This window comes from Lampetra planeri, chromosome 51 (genome assembly GCF_965212315.1).
Source record: "Lampetra planeri chromosome 51, kcLamPlan1.2.h2, whole genome shotgun sequence".
NCBI classification, from domain to species: Eukaryota; Metazoa; Chordata; class Hyperoartia; order Petromyzontiformes; family Petromyzontidae; genus Lampetra; species Lampetra planeri.
The window spans coordinates 5823038-5847202 of NC_136157.1; the positions used below are offsets into that span (position 1 = coordinate 5823038).

Below are 24165 nucleotides of genomic sequence, written 5' to 3' on the forward strand. Positions count from 1 at the left end.
TCTACAGAACGTGAAGAACCAGTGGCATCTACATCTGCAGAACGTGAAGAACCAGTGGCATCTACACCTACAGAACGTGAAGAACCAGTGGCATCTACATCTACAGAACGTGAAGAACCAGTGGCATCTAGATCTACAGAACGTGAAGAACCAGTGGCATCTACAGAACGTGAAGAACCAGTGTCATCTACATCTGCAGAACGTGAAGAACCAGTGGCATCTACATCTACAGAACGTGAAGAACCAGTGGCATCTTCATCTACAGAACGTGAAGAAACAGTGGCATCTACAGAACGTGAAGAACCAGTGGCATCTGCAGAACACACATATGTACACGTCCTTGATCCTGAAAATATGGCCGCATCCGGCAACACCATGTCCAGCGTAGCCTTTCACTGTGGCAGAGGCAATCACTGGTCACATGCCTACTCCCGTCTAGCAGTGAAAAATTAATACTTGTGTAAAGACAGTGCGTGGACTAGCGGCCACGAGTGGTAATTACAGGCGTGAAGACAATATAGAAGGCTAGCAGCCGCAAGTGGTAATTACAGGCGAGGTGACAGAGAAGGGAACGATCTGGAATCTCCAGGAAGGATTCGGGAACTCGCCAGAGAGTTGGAGAAGTAAGGGCGTCGTGGCCATGAGGCGGAGCGATGGCCACGCCGGGGATAAAAAATTAACCCGTAAAAACAAAGTTTTTCACTATAAATCCTTTATATGCGTGGCGGCTAGAGTCCTCTCGTCCTCTGGCTTGAGATGGCTGCCACCTATGGGTCAGATGATTGCCTGCCACCATTAAGCAATTGGTAATTAAATAAATACAAAAAATCCTAAAAGTGTCACATTTTGGGAAAATTTTTTCAGGAAAATAAATTGTCACGCACAACGAGTCTGTGTACAAAATGTCAGCTCGATTGGATAACGGGAAGTGGGTTAAAAAACGACCGAAAGATTTGCACGGTCGTAAGCGCGCAAGCAAGCAAGCAAGCGAACTTAATATAAATGATTTAAAAAGGAGCGAGGAGCGAGGTTCGGGGCTGCTGTGGAAGTCGGGGTCGTCGCGGTCCCGGGGGGCGCTGTCTTCGCGTCGTCGCTGTCTGAGAGCCGTCGCTGTGAAGCGACCGATCAAAATAAAGAAACCCTCGACAGTCCGCGTGGCCGAGAGTCGTTACGCCTGCACGCGCACCTGCTTACACAAAGACAAATATCCCACCCGTGTAGCCTTAATAGACTGTAGGGGCAAGTGCTGTTAGTGAGAACCTATCAAGGCCCAGAACGGTACACGAGGGGGTGGGTGGCCAACACCACGCCCGACCACCTTTGTCTCTCCCAGTGGCGATGTTTACACACCGCACCAGGTACTCATTTGAGGCTGAGTCGACCTAGGGGAGGCCCAGGGGACCGGTTCAAATAATCGTCACTGGTGTTGGCCGTTAGCGGGAATCGAACCCGGGTCGCCAGGTTCATAGCGCAGCGTACCGCTAACCGCTACACCACCGCTCCCAAACAACAACAACCGCCATTCGCCACTAAGTGACGGTGACGTCACCACGACGCTTGTGCCAGGCTAGGTGCACATTGAGGCCACGTGAAGTGTGGAACACCCGCTGGCAGGAGGTCACGGGGCAGACCCAGCAGGTGCCACGGGTCGACTGACTGAGATGACCGAGATGACTGGTTGATGCACCACCTGTGCCCCCTACTGTACCAACTTGCTGTGCTTTAGCCACCCGGCGCTCCGCTCGTTGTTGTGAGCGTCGCTCCTCCACCCTCCGTTGTTGTTGGAGGGCGACTGCCTCCAACTGCCCAGTAGTAGCGTCCTTGACGAGCCTCCTCTACAGAGGCCGATCTTGACACCGCTAGTACCAGTCTGACTGACTGAGATGACCGAGATGACTGGCTGATGCACCACCTATGCCCCCTAACACACACACTGTGTACACACGTACATACTCGCTCGCTCGACCCCCACCCCTATTGCAATCGCCGGAGCATCGCGGCGAGCGCGGCTGAGAGGAGTCCAAGAGCGGAACGGGACGAGGACGCGGGAGGAGTGGCCCGTGATGGACTCCCGTCGTGTGAACGTCCCCCAGAGGACGGCGTCAGCGACGCGCGTGGGGGCGGCTCCGCCGGCCTCGGGCACGACGCGTCCTCGCCGCCGCCGCAGTCCCCGCTGCCAGAGCCCCACTCGTCGCCTGCCGGGGGGGACACACACACACCGGGGTAGGCCTCTGCAAGGTAAGGTAATTTACCCTTTTTACCGGGTAAAAGGGTAAAGGTAAAGGGTAAAGATGTCGACATGCCAAGGGGTAAGGTAAAGGGTACAGGGTAAAGGTAGCTCGGAAGAATTACCCGGTAGGGTAAAGGTAGCGCAAAGTATTACCCGGTAAATACGGTGCCTTGTTTACCGCGAGAAGCTCCGTGGCGCAGTCCGTGGCCTACATTTAACAAGTAATATTAAAACAAACTTTATTAAAAACACGCTTTTATGAAATGTACTCGTAATGGCAGAACTCCACGACTCCAGGAAGTGGCCCGAAGTTTGCCACAACGTAAGGGACCGTGGCCAATTACAGCCAACGTCAGTTGAGCGTGGACAATTAGACCCAAGCCGAAACATAATATATAATAAAGGATTTTATGATAGAATATAGTATTGTCATCAGTATGACATAAGTATACCAAGTTTGCAGTCGATACCACATTAGGAAGTGGGTAAAAATTTAGTTTAAAGATTTGAGGATACAACAACGACGACAACGACAACAACGACAACAACAACAGACAGAGTGAGTTAACAGAAAGCGTGTAAAATTGGAATCATCGAGAGTATTCTATATGATTAAAGCGCTCTACCTTGTAGCATTTACCGTTATAAACCTTGTTCATGTGTAGTAGTTCCCTAGTAATTACCCTGTAATTGGGTAATTTGTATGGGGTAAGGGTAAAAGGTAAGGTAAAAGGTAGGCTCGTTGCTTTTTACCTTTTACCTTACCTGCTAAAGGGTAAAAGGTAAGGGTAGAGTGATTGTATTGTGGTAAGGTAAAAGGTAGGGTAAAGGTAGGCTCGTTGTTTTTACCTTTTAACTTTTACCTTACCTTGCCGAGGCCTACACGGGGGGGGGGGGGGGGCACGCCATCTGGCGGTTCGGAGGTCGACCGAGGGCCTCGAACAATCAGTATCAAGGACGATGCATCGTGTTATCAGAGTGTGGGCTTTGTTTGAGTTTTTGACGGCAAGTATCGCGGTTAATGCAGTAACATGATTCCATGTCAAAAGGTTTCAGTTTTGTTGCCAGAAAAAAGGGGAAAAACCCCCTATTATTCTTCTTCTTGGTTCTTTCGGTAAAGTCACGTAGAAGGGAAATAATAAAGTAATAAAAATGAAACATAATTAAAAAATATATATAATATTATTTTATTATTTCCCTTCTACGTGACTTTACCGAAAGAACCAAGAAGATGAATCCCTGCAGTCACAAAAGCTTTAAATCGAAACTCTATTATTATTATAAGAAGAAGGGCTCCGAGCCTCAAGAGGCACCACCACCACCACCATTCCTTACTCATCAGGAAAGGGGGGCGCTAAAGGAGGGGGGCAACACAGTGGGTGGCGCGTCTGGGGGGGGGGCGGGCGGGGGGGGGGGGGCAGTGCTCACTGCTGTCGGCGAAGTGTGTGTCGTGGCCGTGGAAGGCTCCGTGAAGCTGACTGGTCATGACGCGCAGCGCCATGATCTGCCGGCGGGACTGCAGGTCGGGCCGGGTGACGTCCACCTTCACCTCCGGGTTGTCCCTCTGCTGGGCCAAGCCATCGCCCACCACGTCGCGCAGATACCTTGCAGAGGGGAGAGCGAGGGAGAGAGAGAGAGGCATCGTCGTCGTCGTCATCATTGTTGTCAACGTTATCGTCGTCGTCGTCATCGTCGTCACCGTCATCATCGTCATTGTCGTCATTGTCATCGTCATCATTGTCGTCATCGTCGTCGTCATCGTCGTCGTCATTGTCGTCATCGTCATTATCGTCATCATCGTCATCATTGTCGTCACCGTCATCATCGTCATCGTCGTTATCGTCATCATCGTCGTCATCGTCATCATCGTCATCATTGTCGTCATCGTCGTCATCGTCATCATCGTCGTCGTCATCGTCGTCATCGTCGTTATCGTCATCATCGTCATCGTCGTCGTCGTCATCGTCGTCATCGTCATCATCGTCATCATCGTCATCGTCGTTATCGTCATCATCGTCATCGTCGTGTCGTTCCTCTGGGGGTCGATGAGACCCAGTCGTGGCGGTCTGATTTTCGGGAGGTCAACCGCCGTGGTTGTCCTGCTAAGAGGGGGGTGTCCCTGGGGGGGGGGGGGGCGGTGGTGGGATCCGGCAGAGGGAAGGAAGAGACGGCTCTGGGGGGGGGGCTGGCAGAGGGAAGGGAGAGACGGCTCTGTGGGAAGGAAGAGACGGCCCCACCTGCCCTCCCCCTCCCCGTTCCAGCAGCGCTCCTCGCTGGAGATCTCCGCGGCGACGCGCTCCGCGCTGCTGCACACGCTGAACGGCAGCGAGGCCCAGAACGACTTCATCCTGCGCAGGGTGTCCCTCGCCTCCCGCACCTGCACCACGGGGGGGGGGGGGGATGTGGGGGGGGCAGTGTGGGGGGGGGCAGTGGGGGGGGGGGCAGTGGGGGGGTGCAGGGGGTTGGAGGGGGGCACCACGTGGCTCAAATTCCGGTGCCCACGGAAAGGTGCGTTCGCCTACAAAGGCAAAGATCCCCCGTGTAGCCTTGACAGACTGTATGGGCAAGTGCTGTTAGCGAGCACCTATGAAGGCCGGCACGGCACACGAGGGGGTGGGTGGCCAGCACCACGCCCGGCCGCCTTTGTCTCCACCAGTGGCGATGTTTACACACCGCACCAGGTACTCATTTAAGGCTGAGTTGACCTCGGGGAGGCCCAGGACCGGTTGAGATAATCGTTACTGGTGTTTTGATCGTGAGCGGAAATCGAACCCGGGTCGCCAGGTTCATAGCGCAGCGTAGCGCTAACCTCTAATCTACCGCTCCCCACACAAATACACACACACACACAGGCACGCACACACACGCTCACACACGCACACAAACACACACACGCACACTCTCGCACACACACACACAGGCACGCACACACACGCTCACACACGCACACAAACACACACACACGCACACTCTCGCACACACACACACACGCGCGCGCGCGCTCCGCCGGAGGAGTTACGGGCAAAGTCATTACGGCCAACGATCGCAGGCGGAGTGGCAAGCGGCGGTCACGGCGCTGATCTATGGAACGATAATTAACGGCGCATCGTCAATCCGGCGCAGGAGAGAGGGAGAGAGAGGGAGAGGAGGCGGGAGGGAGTGGATCGTGGGAGCATCGGGCTCGCGTTCGCTGGCGTCTCCGTCTGCGCGCCTGCCTCGGTGTCGAGCTGGTGACCCCCGAACCCCAAAGCCTCTCGCGCTGCCGGGCGACCTCCTTCTCAACCAGAAGCCCCTAGGGGGCGACTTGAACGACCCCGACCTGAACGACTCCACCCACGGGACGGGACGGGGGGATGAACTTGAACGACCTTGACCTGAACACCGAGGGGGGAGGGGTGTGGGGAAGGGGGACCCACGACCTCACCAGGTGGACGATGGTGGTGCTGGGCGAGGCGGTGGGAGCCGGCGGGCGACTCGTGCCGACCCTCCCCCTGCCGCCGTAGCCGGACGGCGCCGCGCCCTTACCGGCCTGGTGCGCCCTGCCGGGGTTGGGGATGCCGCACTCCGCGAAGATCTGGGGGCGCGTGGGAGCGGACACACAGCGACGAAGGCCCTCGCTGAAGCCGTCGGCAGGAGCAGCAGCAGCAGTAGCAGCAGCAGCAGCAACAGCAGCAGCAGTAACAGCAGCAGCAGCAGTAGCAGCAGCAGCAGTAGCAGCAGCAGCAGTAGCAGCAACAGCAGTAGCAGCAGCAGCAGTAGCAGCAGCAGCAGAAGTAGCAGCAGCAGCAGTAGCAGCAGCAGTAGCAGCAGCAGTAGCAGCAGCAGTAGCAGTAGTAGCAGCAGCAGTAGCAGTAGCAGAAGTAGTAGCAGCAGCAGCAGTAGCAGCAGTAGCAGTAGCAGCAGTAGCAGCAGTAGCAGTAGTAGCAGCGGCAGCAGCAGCAGCGGCAGCAGCAGCGGCAGTGGCAGCAGCAGCAGCAGTAGCAGCAGCAGCAGTAGCAGCAGCAGCAGTAGCAGCAGTAGCAGCAGTAGCAGTAGTAGCAGCAGCAGCAGCAGTAGTAGCAGCAGCAGCAGTAGCAGCAGTAGCAGCAGTAGCAGTAGCAGCAGTAGCAGCAGCAGCAGTAGCAGCAGCAGCAGTAGCAGCAGCAGCAGCAGGAGGAGACGCCTGTCTGATGAGCGCCGCGCTCAATCGGAGACACTGCCGCCTGCGAATGATGCAGCTACGGCGAAGTTGGGCGAACCCGGGTCACCAGGTTCGTAGCGCAGCGTAGCGCTAACCGCTACACCACCACTCCCCAACAACAACAACCGCCATTCGCCATTAAGTGACGGTGACGTCACCACGACGCTTGTGCCAGGCCATGTGCACCTTGAGGCCACGTGAAGTGTCGAACGCCCGCTGGCAGGAGGTCACGGGGCAGACCCAGCAGGTGCCACGGGTTCGACTGACTGAGATGACCGAGATGACTGGTTAATGCACCACCTATGCCCCCCCAACACACACACTGTGTACACACACACGCACATGCATCACCGTTCCGCGTACTGCATCACCGTTCCGCGTACCGCAGCGTGAACACGGCGTGCCAAGCGGCCGAATTCTTTCGAGTGTCGCCCTGTGAACAGATCGCGGCGATCGCCGTCGTGATTTGCGCTTGCGGATCACCTGCGTGGACACCTGGACGCTGTTTTCCTGGAGGTGCATGATCGCGTCCGAGATCCTCACGTCGATCGGAGCCAGGACCGTCTCCACGTTGAAGGGACCCTCCAGTCGCTCCGTCAGCTGCAGCATCGCGTCTGCGTCGTGGGGTGGGGAACGGTGGCGCAGTGGTTAGCGCGCTCTCGGCCGGGCAAGAAGGGGTCTTGGCTGATGACGCGCGGAGTGAACGTTCGGCGGAACGGGCGAGTTGGGAGCCCCGGATAGGACGCGCGGTTGTGCATGATACAGGGCGCGGTGACTCTGCCACCGGAGCGGATCGTGATCGTCGTCATCATCGTCGTCATCATCGACATCATCGGCATCATCATCGTCGTCATCGTCACCATTGTCGTCATCGTCGTCATCATCGTCGTCATCATCGTCACCATTGTCGTCATCGTCGTCATCGTCATCGTCGTCATCATCGTCATCATCGTCATCATCATCATCGTCATCGTCACCATCGTCACCATCGTCATCATTGTCGTCATCGTTGTCATCGTTGTCATCGTTGTCATCATCGTCATCAGCGTCGTCATCATCATCATCGTCATCATCGTCATCATCGTCGTCGTCATCATCGTCATCATCATCGTCATCATCGTCACCATCAGCAGCAGCGAGGGAAGGGCAGCAGTTTGCAGGATAATCGGCTGAGGCGCCCCCCCCCCCCCAGCGAGGTCGTTCCTGCAAGTTTACGTAGCAGGGTGATTCTAGTCAGTGCAATGGATCGGGGGGGAATTAATGGGGGGGGGGGGGGGGAAGAATTGGCGGAATTAATCAGTGAAATTAATCAGTGTAATGATTCAGTGGAATGAATCGGAGAAAGCACGAGAGGAATTAATCGGGAGAACAATTCGGTAGAACGAATCGGGGGAATGAATCAGTGGAATGACTCGGGGAATGAAACAGTGGAATGAATTTGGCGGAACGAATCGTGGGAAGGAAGGGCTGGGCTGGCGGGCGGTGCTCACCGATGAAGCTGTTCCAGGCTGATTGAGTGGAATGACTCGGGGAATGAAACGGTGGAATGAATCGGGGGGAACGAATCGTGGGAACGAAGGGCTGGGCTGGCCCACGGGGCGCACCCATGAAGCTGTTCCAGGCTGATTGAGTGGAATGACTCGGGGAATGAAACAGTGGAATGAATCGGGGGGAGCGAATCGTGGGAAGGAAGGGCTGGGCGGGCGGTGCTCACCGATGAAGCTGTTCCAGGCAGATTCAGTGGAATGACTCGGGGAATGAAACAGTGGAATGAATCAGGGGGAACGAATCGTGGGAACGAAGGGCTGGGCTGTCCCGCGGTGCTCACCGATGAAGCTGTTCCAGGCTGATTGAGTGGAATGACTCGGGGAATGAAACAGTGGAACGAATCGGGGGGAGCGAATCGTGGGAAGGAAGGGCTGGGCGGGCGGGCGGGCGGTGCTCACCGATGAAGCTGTTCCAGGCTGCGTCCATGTCTGCGGTGTGCGCCAGGCAGCCCTTGAGCACGTTCAGGCAGTACGCGTGGCAGGGCGGCAGCAGCACGGCAGTGGCGCCACCGCAGTGCGGGCAGTACCACATGCGCACCAGGGAGCGCACACACTCGGCCGACAGGGGAACCTGCACGGCGGGGAGAGACGTGGGGAGGGGGAGACGTGGGGAGACGTGGGGAGGAGACGTAGGGAGGGGAGACGCGGGGGGGAGTGGGGGGAGACGTGGGGGAGGGTGGGGATGAGACGTGGAGGGGGAGGAGACGTGGGGGGGAGACGTGGGGAGGAGTGGGGGGTAGACGTGGGGGGGGGGGGGGGAGACGTGGGGGGGGGGGAGACGTGGGGGGGAGTGGGGAGGAGACGTGGGGGTGGGAGAGACGTGGGGAGACGTGGGGAGATGTGGAGGGGGGGAGACGTGTGGGGGAGTGGGGAGGAGACGTGGGGGGGGGGGAGTGGGGAGGAGACGTGGGGGGGGGGGGGAGACGTGGGGAGGAGACGTGGGGAGACGTGGGGAGGAGACAATCCAGCCTGGTTAAACCCAGGATGGATTGTAGGCAGGCCAGCCTAAATGTTTCTAACCAGCGAAGATGTTCGATTATAGGGGTCAATGTTTCACAAGTGTAATAAAGGTCGCGGAGGCAACTTCTGGAATCAGGTTTGTTTATTAGCTTTCTTCCACAGCTCTCATCGTACGGACTCCTCTGCAATCTGACTCCTTCACGCTGTTGACAGACAGCGTGAGAGGGAGGGATAGAGAGAGATGACTGTCGCTGCCACGTGGCAGGCTCTGGACCCCGCGCTCCTGCGTGGCTTCCCCCTTCGTTCCAGTTCTGACCACGTGTTTCCTATCTCCGCCCCTTTTAATCCCTGGGTCACGTGGTGCCTCTCAGCCAGTCCTGGGTGACCTCCCTGGAATCTTCCAGATCCCATCCTACGGCCCCAGGACCACGCCCCTAACTCGTCCCCCCAATTGGCTGTGGCTGAAGCCAGCAGAGCCAATCATCTCCTTCCCGGTGTAACCTTCGCATTACGTCAGGGCCACGCCCCTACACCTCTCCCCATTGGTTATGGGCCTGGACCGGTAGAGTCAATCATTATCAATCAGGTGTGACCACTTAATCACCCAGGTGCACCCTCACATTACACAAGCTTCGTGCCGAGTGACAGACCAGGGAGCTTCCACACAGCGTTACGCAACTGATGAAGAGATATTGCCGCTCGACTGATTCGGAGCGAGACCTCTGCTGATAAACTGGAGCCGGTCATAAGCACACTGCCCAGGTATGGGAAGCTCTCCACTCTCTCCACAACTGCCCCATCACCAATTGGGAGTTGTGGGGGTGGAGTGTCCGATGGTACAAAATACCCAGGCAGGTGCTTAGTTTTGGTGGGGCTGATGGTAAGGCCCCACCTCTTAGTGGCAAGCTCCAGGTTCAGCAGCAGCGCCTCCAACTCCTCCTCTGAGTGAGCAGCAATTACCAGATCATCGGCATATATAACGTGGTTGAGCAATAGGGAGCCATCCCTTGACCGCACCCGGCATCGACCAGCCTCCCATTGTTTCTGTACCAGATGGAAATTCCCCCGGTACAGCTATTGAAGGCTTCACGAACTACGTGGTCGAAATAGATGTTAAATAATGTGGGAGCCAGAGGACATCCCTGTCGCACCCCAAGGTGTACAGGGAATGGCTCCGACTCCCGGCCATGTAGTTTTACTGGGGCCCGCTCACCATCATGAAGGTCCTTAATGATCATGAGCAACCGATGAAAAGACACACAGACACACACACACATGGACACACACACGGACACACACAACAACAACAACACAACAACAACCGCCATTCACTACTAAGTGGCGGTGACGTCACCACGACGCTTGTGCCAGGCCATGTGCACCTTGACACACACACACAGACACACACACGGACACACACACACGCATGGACACACACACATGGACACACACAGACACACACACACGCATGGACACACCCGCACGGACCCACACACACAGACATACACACGGACACACACACACACGAACACACACGGACACACACACACGTACACACACACACGTACACACACACACACAGCCTCTGACCGTGCGCGTGGCGTTGGCGACTCCGGCGGCGAGCCGCAGGCCTCGCGTGAGCGAGCGCGTGGCCAGCGCCGCCCGGCCCAGCTGCGCCAGCAGCTTGCGGGGAGCGGCGCCGAAGGGCCGCAGGCTCTCGGCGAGCTTGACGGCGCACTCGAGGTCGCCGTCCGAGAAGCGGTACTGGGGGTTGAGCAGCTGCAGCATTCGCTCGAGCAGCTGCGACCAGAACTCCGACATCACCTCGGCAAGGTCGACGGCGGCGGCGGCGCGGGACGACGACGACAATGACGAGAAGAGCGATGATGGGGTCAATGAGTAGGACGATGATGATGGTGGTGGTGGTGGTAATGGTGAGGGTGAGGATGGTGAAGATGATGATGATGGTGGTGGTGATAAGAATGATGGTGGTGGTGGTAATGGTGAGGATGATGATGATAGTGATAAGAATGATGGTGGTGGTGGTAATGGTGAGGTTGATGAAGATGATGATGATGGTGGTGGTGAGGATGATGATAATGATGATGATGCGGTTGAAGAAAATGATGACGAAGATGCTGACGGTGGTGATGGTGATGATGATAAGGAGATGAAAATCGGTGCTTGGATGCCTGAAACAGAACAACGTTGGAAAGAGAAACCTCTCAGTGCCGATTCTGCGTTGAGAACATCGACAGCAAGCAGTTGGGGGGAAAGCACAACCATCGATAATAGTAAGGCTGAGTCGACCTAGGGGAGGCCCAGGACTGGTTCAAATAATCGTCACCGGTGTTGCTGGCCGTGAGTGAGGATTGGTCTCGGGTCACTGGGTTCGTTTGCGCGACGCGCTAACTCAGCACCACCGCTCCACGACACGCTTCACTCACGTGCATCCTGGACCGCACTGCGTGACGACGGTTCCCGTGACAACGGGTCACGTGGCGACGGCTCACGTGACGACGGCTCCCGTGGCGACAGCTCCCGTGACGACGGCTCCCATGGCGACGGCTCACGTGACGACGGATCCCGTGACGACGGCTCACGTGACGACGGATCCCGTGATGACGGCTCCCGTGACGACGGATCCCGTGGCGACGGCTCACGTGGCGACGTCTCACGTGACGACGGCTCATGTGACGACGGATCCTGTGATGACGGCTCACGTGACGACGGATCCCGTGGCGACGTCTCCCGTGACAACGGCTCACGTGACGACGGTTCCCGTGACAACGTCTCCCGTGACGACGGCTCCAGGACGACCGTCGCCCTCGCGCCGCTCGATGCCTCGTCAGCTCTCCCCTCTCCCAGCGTCCCCTCCGCCTCCGACCCACGCGGGTGGATGTTGGGGGACTCCCTCCTCCTCCTCCTCGTCCTCCCGTCCGGCTCTGGCCGTCCACCGTCGTCCTCCCCACGTCGCCCCCCCCGCCCCGGGAGATCTCCCTCCCCGGTCGGCGAGCGGCACTGCGCCCCTCCGTCCACGATCGCCGGCGTCGGCGTCGGCGTCCGGTCCGCGCCGAGACCGCCGGGACTCGGGGGAGGGCCCGCCGGGGGTCCGGCGGTGGGGGGGCTGGGGGGGGGCGGGCGGGGGAGGGGCGCTCACGCCGGCGTACAGCCGCAGCTGGGAGAAGAGCCACAGGAAGAGGTCCGCGTTCTGGGTGTAGATGACGCCGTAGGAGCGCACGAACATGTCGTGCAGCGAGGCCTCGGCACGCCGCAGCAGGTCGCCCATGTAGTCTAGCGGAGGGGGTGGGGGGTGAAGGAAGGGGTAGGACAGAAGAGAGAGATGATGATAGACAGTCGTGTTAATCTGTGAGTGGTTTTGAAAATTTTTCGCGCAGCAGGAGAGGGCGCGCGGATGGCATACGGACACAGAGACCCATAGACTCATACAGAGACCCATAGACTCACGCAGAGACCCATAGACTCACGCAAAGACCCACAGACTCACACAGAAACCCACAGACTCACGCAGAGACCCACAGACTCACACAGAGACCCATAGACTCACGCAGAGACCCATAGACTCACGCAGAGACCCACAGACTCACACAGAAACCCACAGACTCACGCAGAGACCCACAGACTCACACAGAGACCCATAGACTCACGCAGAGACCCATAGACTCACGCAGAGACCCATAGACTCACGCAGAGACCCACAGACTCACACAGAAACCCACAGACTCACGCAGAGACCCACAGACTCACACAGAGACCCATAGACTCACGCAGAGACCCATAGACTCACGCAGAGACCCACAGACTCACACAGAGACCCATATACTCACACAGAGACCCATATACTCACACAGAGACCCATAGACTCGCACAGAGACCCATAGACTCACACAGAGACCCACAGACTCACACAGAGACCCATATACTCACACAGAGACCCATAGACTCACACAGAAACCCACAGACTCACGCAGAGACCCACAGACTCACACAGAGACCCACAGACTCACGCAGAGACCCACAGATTCACGTAGAGACCCACCGACTCACGCAGAGACCCACAGACTCACGCAGAGACCCACAGACTCACGCAGAGACCCACAGATTCACGTAGAGACCCACCGACTCACGCAGAGACCCACCGACTCACGCAGAGACCCACAGACTCACTCAGAGACCCACAGACTCACGCAGAGACCCACAGATTCACGCAGAGACCCACAGATTCACGCAGAGACCCACAGATTCACGCAGAGACCCACAGACTCACGCAGAGACCCACCGACTCACGCAGAGACCCACCGACTCACGCAGAGACCCACAGATTCACGCAGAGACCCACAGATTCACGCAGAGACCCACAGATTCACGCAGAGACCCACAGACTCACGTAGAGACCCACCGACTCGCGCAGAGACCCACAGATTCACGCAGAGACCCACAGATTCACTCAGAGACCCACAGATTCACTCAGACACCTACAGACTCACGCAGAGACCCACAGACTCACGCAGAGACCCACAGACTCACTCAGACACCTACAGACTCACGCAGAGACCCACAGATTCACTCAGAGACCCACAGATTCACTCAGACGCCTACAGACTCACGCAGAGACCCACAGATTCACGCAGATACGTATAGTTTAGTGTCCTTTCCCCCGCAACCTCCGTTTAGCGGGGTCGGCTACGTCCGGTGGTACAAACTGAGATCAACAACAACAGCGAGCAGCAGCAGCGTGCCAAGTAGCCAAACCGTGCCAAGTGACCAAACCGTGCCAAGTGTCCAAACCGTGCCAAGTGTCCAAACCGTGCCAAGTGTCCAAACCGTGCTAAGTGGAAGTGACCAAGTGACCAAACCGTGCCACGTGGCCGCGTGTGCCGCGTGCCGCAAGCCGCGTTACCGTCCATCTTGCTGTACTGCGACTGGAACGCGGCCAGCGGGAAGTGGCTACTCTCCTCCACGAGGTGCTGCAGGTCCAGCCGGGCGGCTGGGCCCAGCTGGGCCTCCACGGAGCGCGAGCAGCAGGAGAGGGCGCGCGGGCGGCACACCGACAAGTGATGGCCTTGTGGGGGTGGGGGAGGGTGGGTGGTGGTGGGTGGGGTGAGAAGAAGAACAACAACAACAACAACGGGGTCTACTTCCTGCCACGCCCCCTTCCCCCCCTCTCTCCCCCCCCCCTACTGCTACTATATAACCTCGTGCCACGGCAGACCTCTTGCCAGAGGTCGCAATCGGGTACCCGATACTCGTACCCTACACGATACCCGTACCCTACCCGATACCCGGCTACCCGTACCCGATACCCGTACCCTACCCGATACCCGTACCCTACCCGATACCCGTACCCTACCCGATACCCGGCTACCCGTACCCGATACCCGTACCCTACCCGATACCCGTACCCTACACGATACCCGGCTACCCGTACCCGATACCCTACCCGATACCCGTACCCTACCCGATACCCGTACACTACCCGATACCCGGCTACCCGTACCCGGCCGGGTACGGGTATGGGTTTGCGACCCTGGTGCGGCCGGGTACGGGTAGGCCGTGAGTCACTGGTGAGTAACCGTTTGTCACTCATTTCCCAACGTCTTGACTCTTCTCACAATCCAAGTTCCTATAATCAACCCACCCGTGCCTGCAACATGGCTTCATCCCAGAGGTCGCAATCGGGTACCCGATACCCGTACCCTACCCGATACCCGGCCGGGTACAAGTAGCCGGGTATCGGGTAAGGTACGGGTATCGGGTACCCGATTGCGACCCTGGTGCGGCCGGGTACTGGTACGGGTAAGGAATCAAAACCCGTTTGCGACCTCTGCCATTCGCCTGCTGCTGTGGTTGTCCCACCTGATGACGATTTGCTTGTGTTGCGATCGAAACGTCGTGATCTAGTGTTTTTCTACCTACGTGACTTTACCGAAAGAACCAACGAGCATGGATTCCTGCTTTCACGAAAGCTTCAAATGAAGATTGAAACAACAACAAAGTTCCCCCGCTCCCCCCCCCCCCGAGGTACCGATTGGGGTCTCCCCGGTGCGTATTTTTGAGGCTGAGTCGACCTAGAGGCAGAAGGAGGAGGCCCCCCTGGAGGTATTCGCCGCTGTTGTTTGGGACGCAAGCGGGAATCGGACTCGGGCCGCCGGGTTGGTAGCGCCAGCGCGCTACCCGGTGCACTGTCACATCATACACACACACACCCCACACACACACACCCCACACACACACACCCCCCACACACACACACGCACCCCACCACACACACAGCCCACCACACCACACACACACACCCCACACACACACCCCACACACACACACCCCACACACACACACACACCCCACACACACACACCCCACACACACACACACACCCCACACACTCACACACCACACACACCCCACACACACACACACCACACACACACACCCCACACACCCCACACACACACCCCACACACACACTCCACCACACACACCCCACTACACACCCCACTACACACCCCACACACACACACACACCACCCCACCACACATACACCACCACACCCCACACACACTCCACCCCACTACACACACACACACCACACACACACCCCACACACACACCACACACACACACACCCCACACACACGCACACCCCACACACACACCCCACACACACACACACCCCACACACACGCACCCCACCGTACCACACACACTCCACCTCACACACACACCCCACACACACACACCCCACACACACGCACCCCACCGTACCACACACACTCCACCTCACACACACACCCCACACACACGCACCCCACCCCACCACACACACTCCACCTCACACACACACCACACACACACACACCCCACGCACACATCACCCCACCACACACACCCCACACACACACACTCCACCTCACACACACACCCCACACACACACACCACACGCACAGGCACAGACAGCCATCAATCAATCGACGGCAGTGCCGTGTGCAGACGCGAGGCCTTGCGTCACCCCCCCCGCCCCCCGCCCCCCGCGATCGATTCCCTCGCCTGGTCCCCGGGGGATCGGGAGGAACCGGGTGAGCTCCTCATCATCATCATCATCCTCCTCATCATCATCACCATCATCATCATCATCCTCATCATCATCCTCATCATCATCACCATCCTCCTCCTCATCATCATCATCCTCATCATCATCATCCTCATCATCATCACCATCATCATCATCACCATCCTCCTCCTCATCATCCTCCTCATCCTCATCATCACCATCCTCCTCATCATCATCCTCCTCATCCCCATCATCATCTTCCTCCTCATCATCATCATCAAGGCGGCGATCACCGAGCAGATGGGGGAACCCCGAATTTGGCGCGGCCGTGAACTGGACCAAGTGGGCGGAGGGAGAGGGGAGCTCGCTGCCCCCCCCCCAAGTGGGGGCCACGTGCGGGGGCACTTGAAGCTTTATATTGGAAGGGGGAGAGGGGGGAGGGGGGATAGGGGGGAGGGGGGGAAGGGGGAGAGGGGGAGGGAGAGGGGGAGAGGAGAGAGGGAGGAGAGAGGGGGGGTAGAGGAAGAGAGGGGAAAAAGAGAGAGGGCAAGGGGAAAGAGGGACAGGGGGAGAGGTAACTAACAAGGGAGAGGTAACTAACATTCTGAGGGAAGACCAGTAGTTGGGAGGAGGGGGGGGGCTGTTCGTGATAACCCTTTCCCAGTTCCGATGACGTATACCTACGTGTACGTCATCGGAATGCAACCGGAAGAGAATTTTAAATAAAATAACTTTATTGGTCCACCAAAGCCCCCCACTTAACATCTCGGCCTGCGTGCAAGGTGCCTTGCGTGGCCCACTTAGCCACTTAAACCCCGTTTCCCGAGACGTCTACAAGTTGGTGGTGTCCCGTTCACCGCTCGAATCTCGGCGTTATTACTTACACGCTTTCATTTAACTCACTCTGTTGTTGTTGTTGTTGTCGTTGTTGTATCCTCAAATCTCGTAACTCAATTTTAACCCACTTCCCAATGTGGCATCGTCTGCAAACTTGGTATACTTGTGTCGTAGTGATGACAATACTATTTTCTATCATACAAAATAATACATATTTTTAAACAATATTTTTTACATGTTATGTTTCGGCTTGGGTCTAATTGACCACGGTCCCCTTACGTCATGGCAAGCTTCGGGGCCACTTCCTGGAGTCGTGGAGTTCTTCCATTACTCGTACATTTCATTAAAGCGTGTTTTTAAAAAAGTTTGAAAAAAATATTTTACTTATTTCTCTACGAGTCTGAATACAACAACGGAGGACGGAGCAGCGACGCTCACAACAACGAGCGGAGCGCCGGGCAGCTAAAACGCAGCGAGCTGGCACAGTAGGGGTCACAGGTGGTGCATTATCCAGTCATCTCAGTCGGTCACTCCACGGTAAATGGATCTGTCCCGTGACCTCCTCCTGCCAGCAGGGAGCCGTGCACATTTCACGCGATGGCACTTAGCCTGGCACGGGCTAAGAGGCGGTGATGTCACCGGTGATGTCACCGCCTCTTGGTGATGAATGGCGGTTGTTGTTGTTGTTATTGTCGTTTATGGAATTAATCTCCAAAGAAATCCTTGAATTAAAAAAAGATATCGTGGAATATTTTGCTTGGAATTTCAACGTCCCGCCGGTTTGTAAATAACATTTTTGTTTACATTATACCCACACGACCAACGACGTATACCCCGGAAAAGAAGCCGATTGTGAAACTGTTAAACTAAAAACAAAATCAACTATTTAGAATTTTAGCAGGCAAGGCCCACTGAGCTATGCAGCTCTTTTTTTCAGAAGCGACCTGGCACACAAATGATAGCTCAACGAAATGGCCCATCACGTGGACATTGACAGCAACCAAACACTCTAACCGCGTGATGATGTTGATTCTGAATGTAGAATGGAAAAAAACGGAGGACTCAGAGAAAAATCCACACGACCACGGGGAGAGAGAGACACGCAAACTCCAAATACAGTGACTCCTCTATTAGCGAACATCCGACTTGTGAACTTTCAGAGATACGAACAAACCTGGTCCGTGTGTCCAGTTGCCTGTTCGGACCGAGATTCGTAAGTTAAACCGCCGCGCAATATATGGCGGTGGTGGCATCTACATCTGCAGAACGTGAAGAACCAGTGGCATCTACATCTGCAGAACAAGAAGAACCAGTGGCATCTACATCTGCAGAACACGAAGAACCAGTGGCATCTACATCTGCTGAACGTGAAGAACTAGTGACATCTACATCTGCAGAACGTGAAGACCCAGTGGCATCTACATCTGCAGAACGTGAAGACCCAGTGGCATCTACATCTGCAGAACGTGAAGAACCAGTGGCATCTACATCTGCGGAACGTGAAGACCCAGTGGCATCTACATCTGCAGAACGTGAAGACCCAGTGGCATCTACATCTGCAGAACGTGAAGAACCAGTGGCATCTACATCTACAGAACGTGAAGAACCAGTGGCATCTACATCTACAGAACGTGAAGACCCAGTGGCATCTACATCTGCAGAACGTCAAGAACCAGTTGCGTCTACATCTGCAGAACGTGAAGACCCAGTGGCATCTACATCTACAGAATGTGAAGAACCAGTGGCATCTACATCTGCGGAACGTGAAGAACCAGTGGCATCTACATCTGCAGAACGTGAAGAACCAGTGGCATCTACATCTGCAGAACGTGAAGAACCAGTGGCATCTACATCTGCAGAACGTGAAGAACCAGTGGCATCTACATCTGCAGAACGTGAAGAACCAGTGGCATCTACATCTGTGGAACGTGAAGACCCAGTGGCATCTACATCTGCAGAACGTGAAGACCCAGTGGCATCTACATCTGCAGAACGTGAATAACCAGTGGCATCTACATCTACAGAACGTGAAGAACCAGTGGCATCTACATCTACAGAACGTGAAGACCCAGTGGCATCTACATCTGCAGAACGTCAAGAACCAGTTGCGTCTACATCTGCAGAACGTGAAGACCCAGTGGCATCTACATCTGCGGAACGTGAAGACCCAGTGGCATCTACATCTGCAGAACGTGAAGAACCAGTGGCATCCACATCTGCAGAACGTGAAGAACCAGTGGCATCCACATCTGCAGAACGTGAAGACCCAGTGGCATCTACATCTGCAGAACGTGAAGACCCAGTGGCATCTACATCTGCAGAACGTGAAGAACCAGTGGCATCTACATCTGCAGAACGTGAAGAACCAGTGGCATCTACATCTACAGAACGTGAAGAACCAGTGGCATCTACATCTGCGGAACGCGAAGAACCAGTGGCATCTACATCTGCAGAACGTGAAGAACCAGTGGCATCTACATCTGCGGAACGTGAAGACCCAGTGGCATCTACATCTGCAGAACGTGAAGAACCAGTGGCATCCACATCTGCAGAACGTGAAGAACCAGTGGCATCCACATCTGCAGAACGTGAAGACCCAGTGGCATCTACATCTGCAGAACGTGAAGACCCAGTGGCATCTACATCTGCAGAACGTGAAGAACCAGTGGCATCTACATCTGCAGAACGTGAAGAACCAGTGGCATCTACATCTACAGAACGTGAAGAACCAGTGGCATCTACATCTGCGGAACGCGAAGAACCAGTGGCATCTACATCTGCAGAACGTGAAGAACCAGTGGCATCTACATCTGCGGAACGCGAAGAACCAGTGGCATCTACATCTGCGGAACGTGAAGAACCAGTGGCATCTACATCTGCGGAACGCGAAAAACCAGTGGCATCTACATCTGCGGAACGCGAAGAACCAGTGGCATCTACATCTGCGGAACGCGAAGAACCAGTGGCATCTACATCTGCGGAACGCGAAGAACCGGTGGCATCTACAGGAGATTATACAACTTTTAAAGCCATTCCCCGTGTTTAGTGTACACGCCGTACAACACGTTTGAAATCGACGGGAGTAAAGCTGGAATTACGAACAAATCGACTTACGAACAGAACTCTGGAACCTAACCCGTTCGTAAGTAGGGGACTCCCTGTATACAACAGTCATCAGGGTGGGGATCGAACCTGCGACCTCCTGCATACCAAGCGAGGTAGTTAACATCTCATAGCCACCGTGATGATGATGATGAGAGAGACACGCAAACTCCAAATATACAGCAGCAGGCGGCAGGGTCGGGATTGAACCCACGACCACCTGCACACCAAGCGAGGTAGTTAACATCTCCTGGCCACCGTTATCCGCTGAGCTTGCAGGGTTCGACTCGCTGCTTCCACGGTCCGAGTTAAAGCACAGGGGTGGAGGGGGGGGGCTCTCTTGGCCGTGGGGGGCTGTTGGCAAGCTGGGTCGATAACCCCGCGGTGGCGAAGGGGGGGGGGGGTTTGTTTCGAGGGGTTACCCGAGCGAGTTTTACAGCCGCGGTCACGCACGCGTTCGCATCGAACGAGCGGTGGCGCAGCGGTTAGGGGCCACGCTGCGCTACGAACCCGGCGACCCGAGTTAAGATTCCCGCTCGCGGCCAACACCGGTGACGATTTATCTAAAACGGGCCTCCCCCCCCCTCTCCACTAGGTCGACTCGGCCTCAAATGAGTATCTGGTGCAGTGTGTAAATGTGGCTACTAGGGAGACGAAGGCGGGCGGGCGTGGTGCTGGCCACCCACCCCCTCGTGTGCCGTGCCGGCCTTCATAGGTGCTCGCTAACAGCACTTGCCCCTACAGTCTGTGTAAGCTATACGGGGGGATCTTTGTCTTTGCGTGTGAGTTTGTGATTCCTGCTCAGGGTCACCAACACCAGCGGTGATTATCTGGACCGGTCCTGGGCCTCCCCTAGGTCGACTCAGCATCAAATGAGCTACAGTGGTCCTTCGTATGACAATAGGTTTAACCCTTGCTGGAAATACAACAGTTGTGTTAAGATGTTACGACACCGAACAGAAACCTTTTGCAAGGTATCGTGTCTGCATTAAGGGGCCGTCCATAAATGACGTCATGCGAAACCTGCTTAAAATCGCTTTAAAACTATTGTCATTGTAGTGCGTATTTAATGTGGCGCTGCACTCTGATGTTGTAGGAGAAAACATTTCTTAAAAAATTAACCCATAAAAACAAAGTTTTTCACTATAAATCCTTTATATGCGTGGCGGCTAGAGTCCTCTCGTCCTCTGGCTTGAGATGGCTGCCACCTATGGGTCAGATGATTGCCTGCCACCATTAAGCAATTGGTAAGTAAATATTAAAAATTTTGTTCCTAAAAAGTGTAAAATTTTGGAAAAATGTTTTCACGAAAATTAATTGTCACGCACAACGAGTCTGTGTGGAAAATGTCAGCTCGATTGGATCACGGGAAGCGGGTTAAAAAACGACCGAAAAATTTGCACGGTCGTAAGCGCGCAAGCAAGCAAGCGAACTTAATATAAAGGATTTAAAAAGTAGAACGTGTTGCGCATTTTGATGTGACGTCACATTTCTCAACCCCCCCCCCCTCGTCACACATCGTCACAAATCTCTGACCTCCCCCCCCCCCCCAGGTGCGTGACGAACACATGCTCTGATAGTATATCGATTGTCTTCGAAATCTTATTCTTATATTTTGCTACTGGCAGTGGTCCTTCGGTTTACCAGCCGTGCTCAGGTGAAGAACAGGTCTGTCGGAAAGACAGCGTCTGAGGACGGCTGCTTGCATTGTGGCCGAAACGTCGTGAGAATTGTATTTTATTATGTTTTATTTTTATTATTTTATTATTTCCCTTCTACGTGACTTTAGCAAAAGAACCAAGAAGATGTTTGGCTGCTGTTAGCGAGCATCTATTAAGGCCGGCACGGCTATAGAGCGGCAGATCTTGGCCATCACCACACCCGGCAACCCTTCGTCTCCCTGGTGGCGATGTGTTTTCTGCGTATTCTTAGGTTTTTTCGGTAAAGTCACGTAGGTAAAAAACTTAAAATTAATAAAAGCAAAATAAAAATAGAATAAAAATCACGACGTTTCGGAGGCAACACAAGCTTCCGTCTTCAGGTGGAACCGTCACAGCCCGACAGCTGTATCAAGTGAGAGATGTATCAAGTGTTTTGTTGTTGTTACGCACCACACCAGCCACTCATTTACGGCCGAGTCGACCTAAGCGAGGCCCACGGCCGGTTCAGACAACCGCCGCTGTCTGTTGGCGGCCCGCGAGCCGGGGAATCGAACTCGGGTCGGGGATCGTGTGCCGGGGTATGCCGGCAGCAGCCACCCGGCTCGCGACCGTTTGGAGGTGACCTGGCAGAAGGAAGGGAGCGATGGCGGTTGCACCAGCGGCCTGGGTCGAACCTCGACCTCGAATCGCTACAAACCCTTGGGGGCAACTTCAGTAGGCGGGGGGTGGTGGGTGGTGGGGGGACCTGGTCTGACCCGTGATTCCTCCAGGATAGACGAAGCAACTCGAAGCTGATTCTGACTCAATTTCTGTAAAAGCTCGCCTCTCTCCCAAGGCGCCCCCCCCCCCACCACCAACACTCCCCCGTTATTTACAACCTACTTTTGTTTATTGACTGTTTACGGAATCTCGAGGTGTTCCAAGCGGCGGAGCCTCGTGCTCAGGGTCGCAGCTACCTTCGCCGGGACTCTGGGCGAGGTTGCCGGAGTGTCGGCCGGAGTTGGCATCGATCGCCCCCTCCCCGCAGTGAGCGCTGAGAGCGATTGAGGATGATGAGTAAGATGAATAGGATGAGGAGGATGATGATGAGTAAGATGAATAGGATGAGTAGCATGAGAAGGATGAGGAGGATGATGATGAGGATGATGAATAGGATGAGTAGCATGAGAAGGATGAGGAGGATGATGAATACATTTTTTCGGTAGTCACGTAAGTAAAAAAATTAACCCGTAAAAACAAAGTGTTTCACTCTAAATCCTTTATATGCGTGGCGGCTAGAGTCCTCTCGTCCTCTGGCTTGAGATGGCTGCCACCTATGGGTCAGATGATTGCCTGCCACCATTAAGCAATTGGTAATTAAATATAAAAAAAATTTCCCTAAAAAGTGTAAAGTTATGGAAACATTTTTTGACGAAAATAAATTGTCACGCACAACGAGTCTGCAAAATGTCAGCTCGATTGGATCACGGGAAGTGGGTTAAAAAACGACCGAAAGATTTGCACGGTCGTAAGCGCGCAAGCAAGCAAGCAAGTGAACTTAATATAAAGGATTTAAAAATACGGGTTTCTTGGGATTTGTCTCGCTTGATACAGCTATCGTGCTGTGACTGTTCCACCTGAAGACGGAAGCTTGTGTTGCCTCCGAAACGTCGTGATTTTAATTGTATTTTTTATTTTACTTTTATTAAATTTATATTTTTTCACCTACGTGACTTTACCGAAAAAACCTGAGAATATGAATCATTGCAGTCGCGAAAGCTTCAAATCTAGAGGATGAATAGGCTGAGTAAGATGAGGAGGATGACGAGGACTGTGCATGGACGGTGGCACACCTGGCACCGGCCTGGCAAGGACTTCAACGGCCCCCGCTGCGCCCTGGTTGGTCACCCTGCGAAACGTCGGACACGAGAGCTGGTCCGCTCCCAGGCAGGAGCCGGCGGAGATCAGCGCCCAGAGCAGCCCCACGACGCAGAAGCGCGTCATCTCGCACGTGACCAGTGTCCGGGCAGCTGTCGGAGTTGATAACATCGGGAGGGGGGAGAGTGGGGGAGGGGCAGGAGGGGTGGGAGGGGGGGGTGAAGAGTGGGGGGGAGGGGCAGGAGGGGCGGGAGGAGGGGGGGGGGGCAGGAGGGGCGGGAGGAGGGGGGGGTGAAAAGTGGGGGGGGGGGGAGGGCAGGAGGGGCGAGGGGGGGTGAAGAGGTCACGGCTCAGAGACATTGTTGCTAGACATCCGCGCTAAAGAGCTTCATAGCTCATCGGATTCCTCCAGTAATACATATTCGGATTGTGCATTCGCGCACTGACGGGGAGGTCACGTGGTCATCTCCGTTGCGTTGGGATCGAGGCCACGGGCTGAGAACGCCAACAGCCGTCAGGGTCAATCCACTGCTGGATGAGGGACAGGTCACGTGGGAGGGGGGGTGGTACCCGTCTCGCAAAGACAAAGGTGGCCCGTGTAGCCCACGCAGGCTCCGTGCGGCAAGTGCTGTTAGCGAGCACCCATTAAGGCCGGCACGTCGCGCGCATAGAAGGCGGTGGGGAAGTCAGCACCACGCCCGACCGCCTTTGTCTCCC

General features: G+C 55.5%; 1 protein-coding gene across 1 annotated transcript; it reads right to left on the reverse strand.

The window, feature by feature from the left end:
- Positions 1–180: 180 nt before the first annotated feature.
- On the reverse strand, positions 181–23574 carry LOC144734560 (glypican-6-like). Its single transcript, XM_078616806.1, has 10 exons — positions 23424–23574; positions 13839–14000; positions 12079–12211; positions 10508–10763; positions 8357–8528; positions 6723–7024; positions 5655–5804; positions 4468–4607; positions 3659–3834; positions 181–2195 (listed from the first exon to the last, which is right to left on the reverse strand). Exons 1-10 carry the CDS (start codon positions 23572–23574, stop codon positions 1975–1977), a joined length of 1863 nt encoding a protein of 620 aa, XP_078472932.1. The 3' UTR covers positions 181–1974.
- Between the last annotated feature and the right edge of the window lie 591 nt (positions 23575–24165).

Coding starts and splice junctions, on each gene's coding strand:
- LOC144734560 (XM_078616806.1), bottom strand. CDS start 23,574: ATGACGCGCTTCTGCGTCGTGGGGCTGCTCTGGGCGCTGATCTCCGCC. Junction 7,025..8,356: donor AGCCTGGAACAGCTTCATCG/GTGAGCACCGCC, acceptor CCCACGACGCAG/ACGCGATGCTGCAGCTGACG. Junction 4,608..5,654: donor GCACCACCATCGTCCACCTG/GTGAGGTCGTGG, acceptor CCCGTGGTGCAG/GTGCGGGAGGCGAGGGACAC.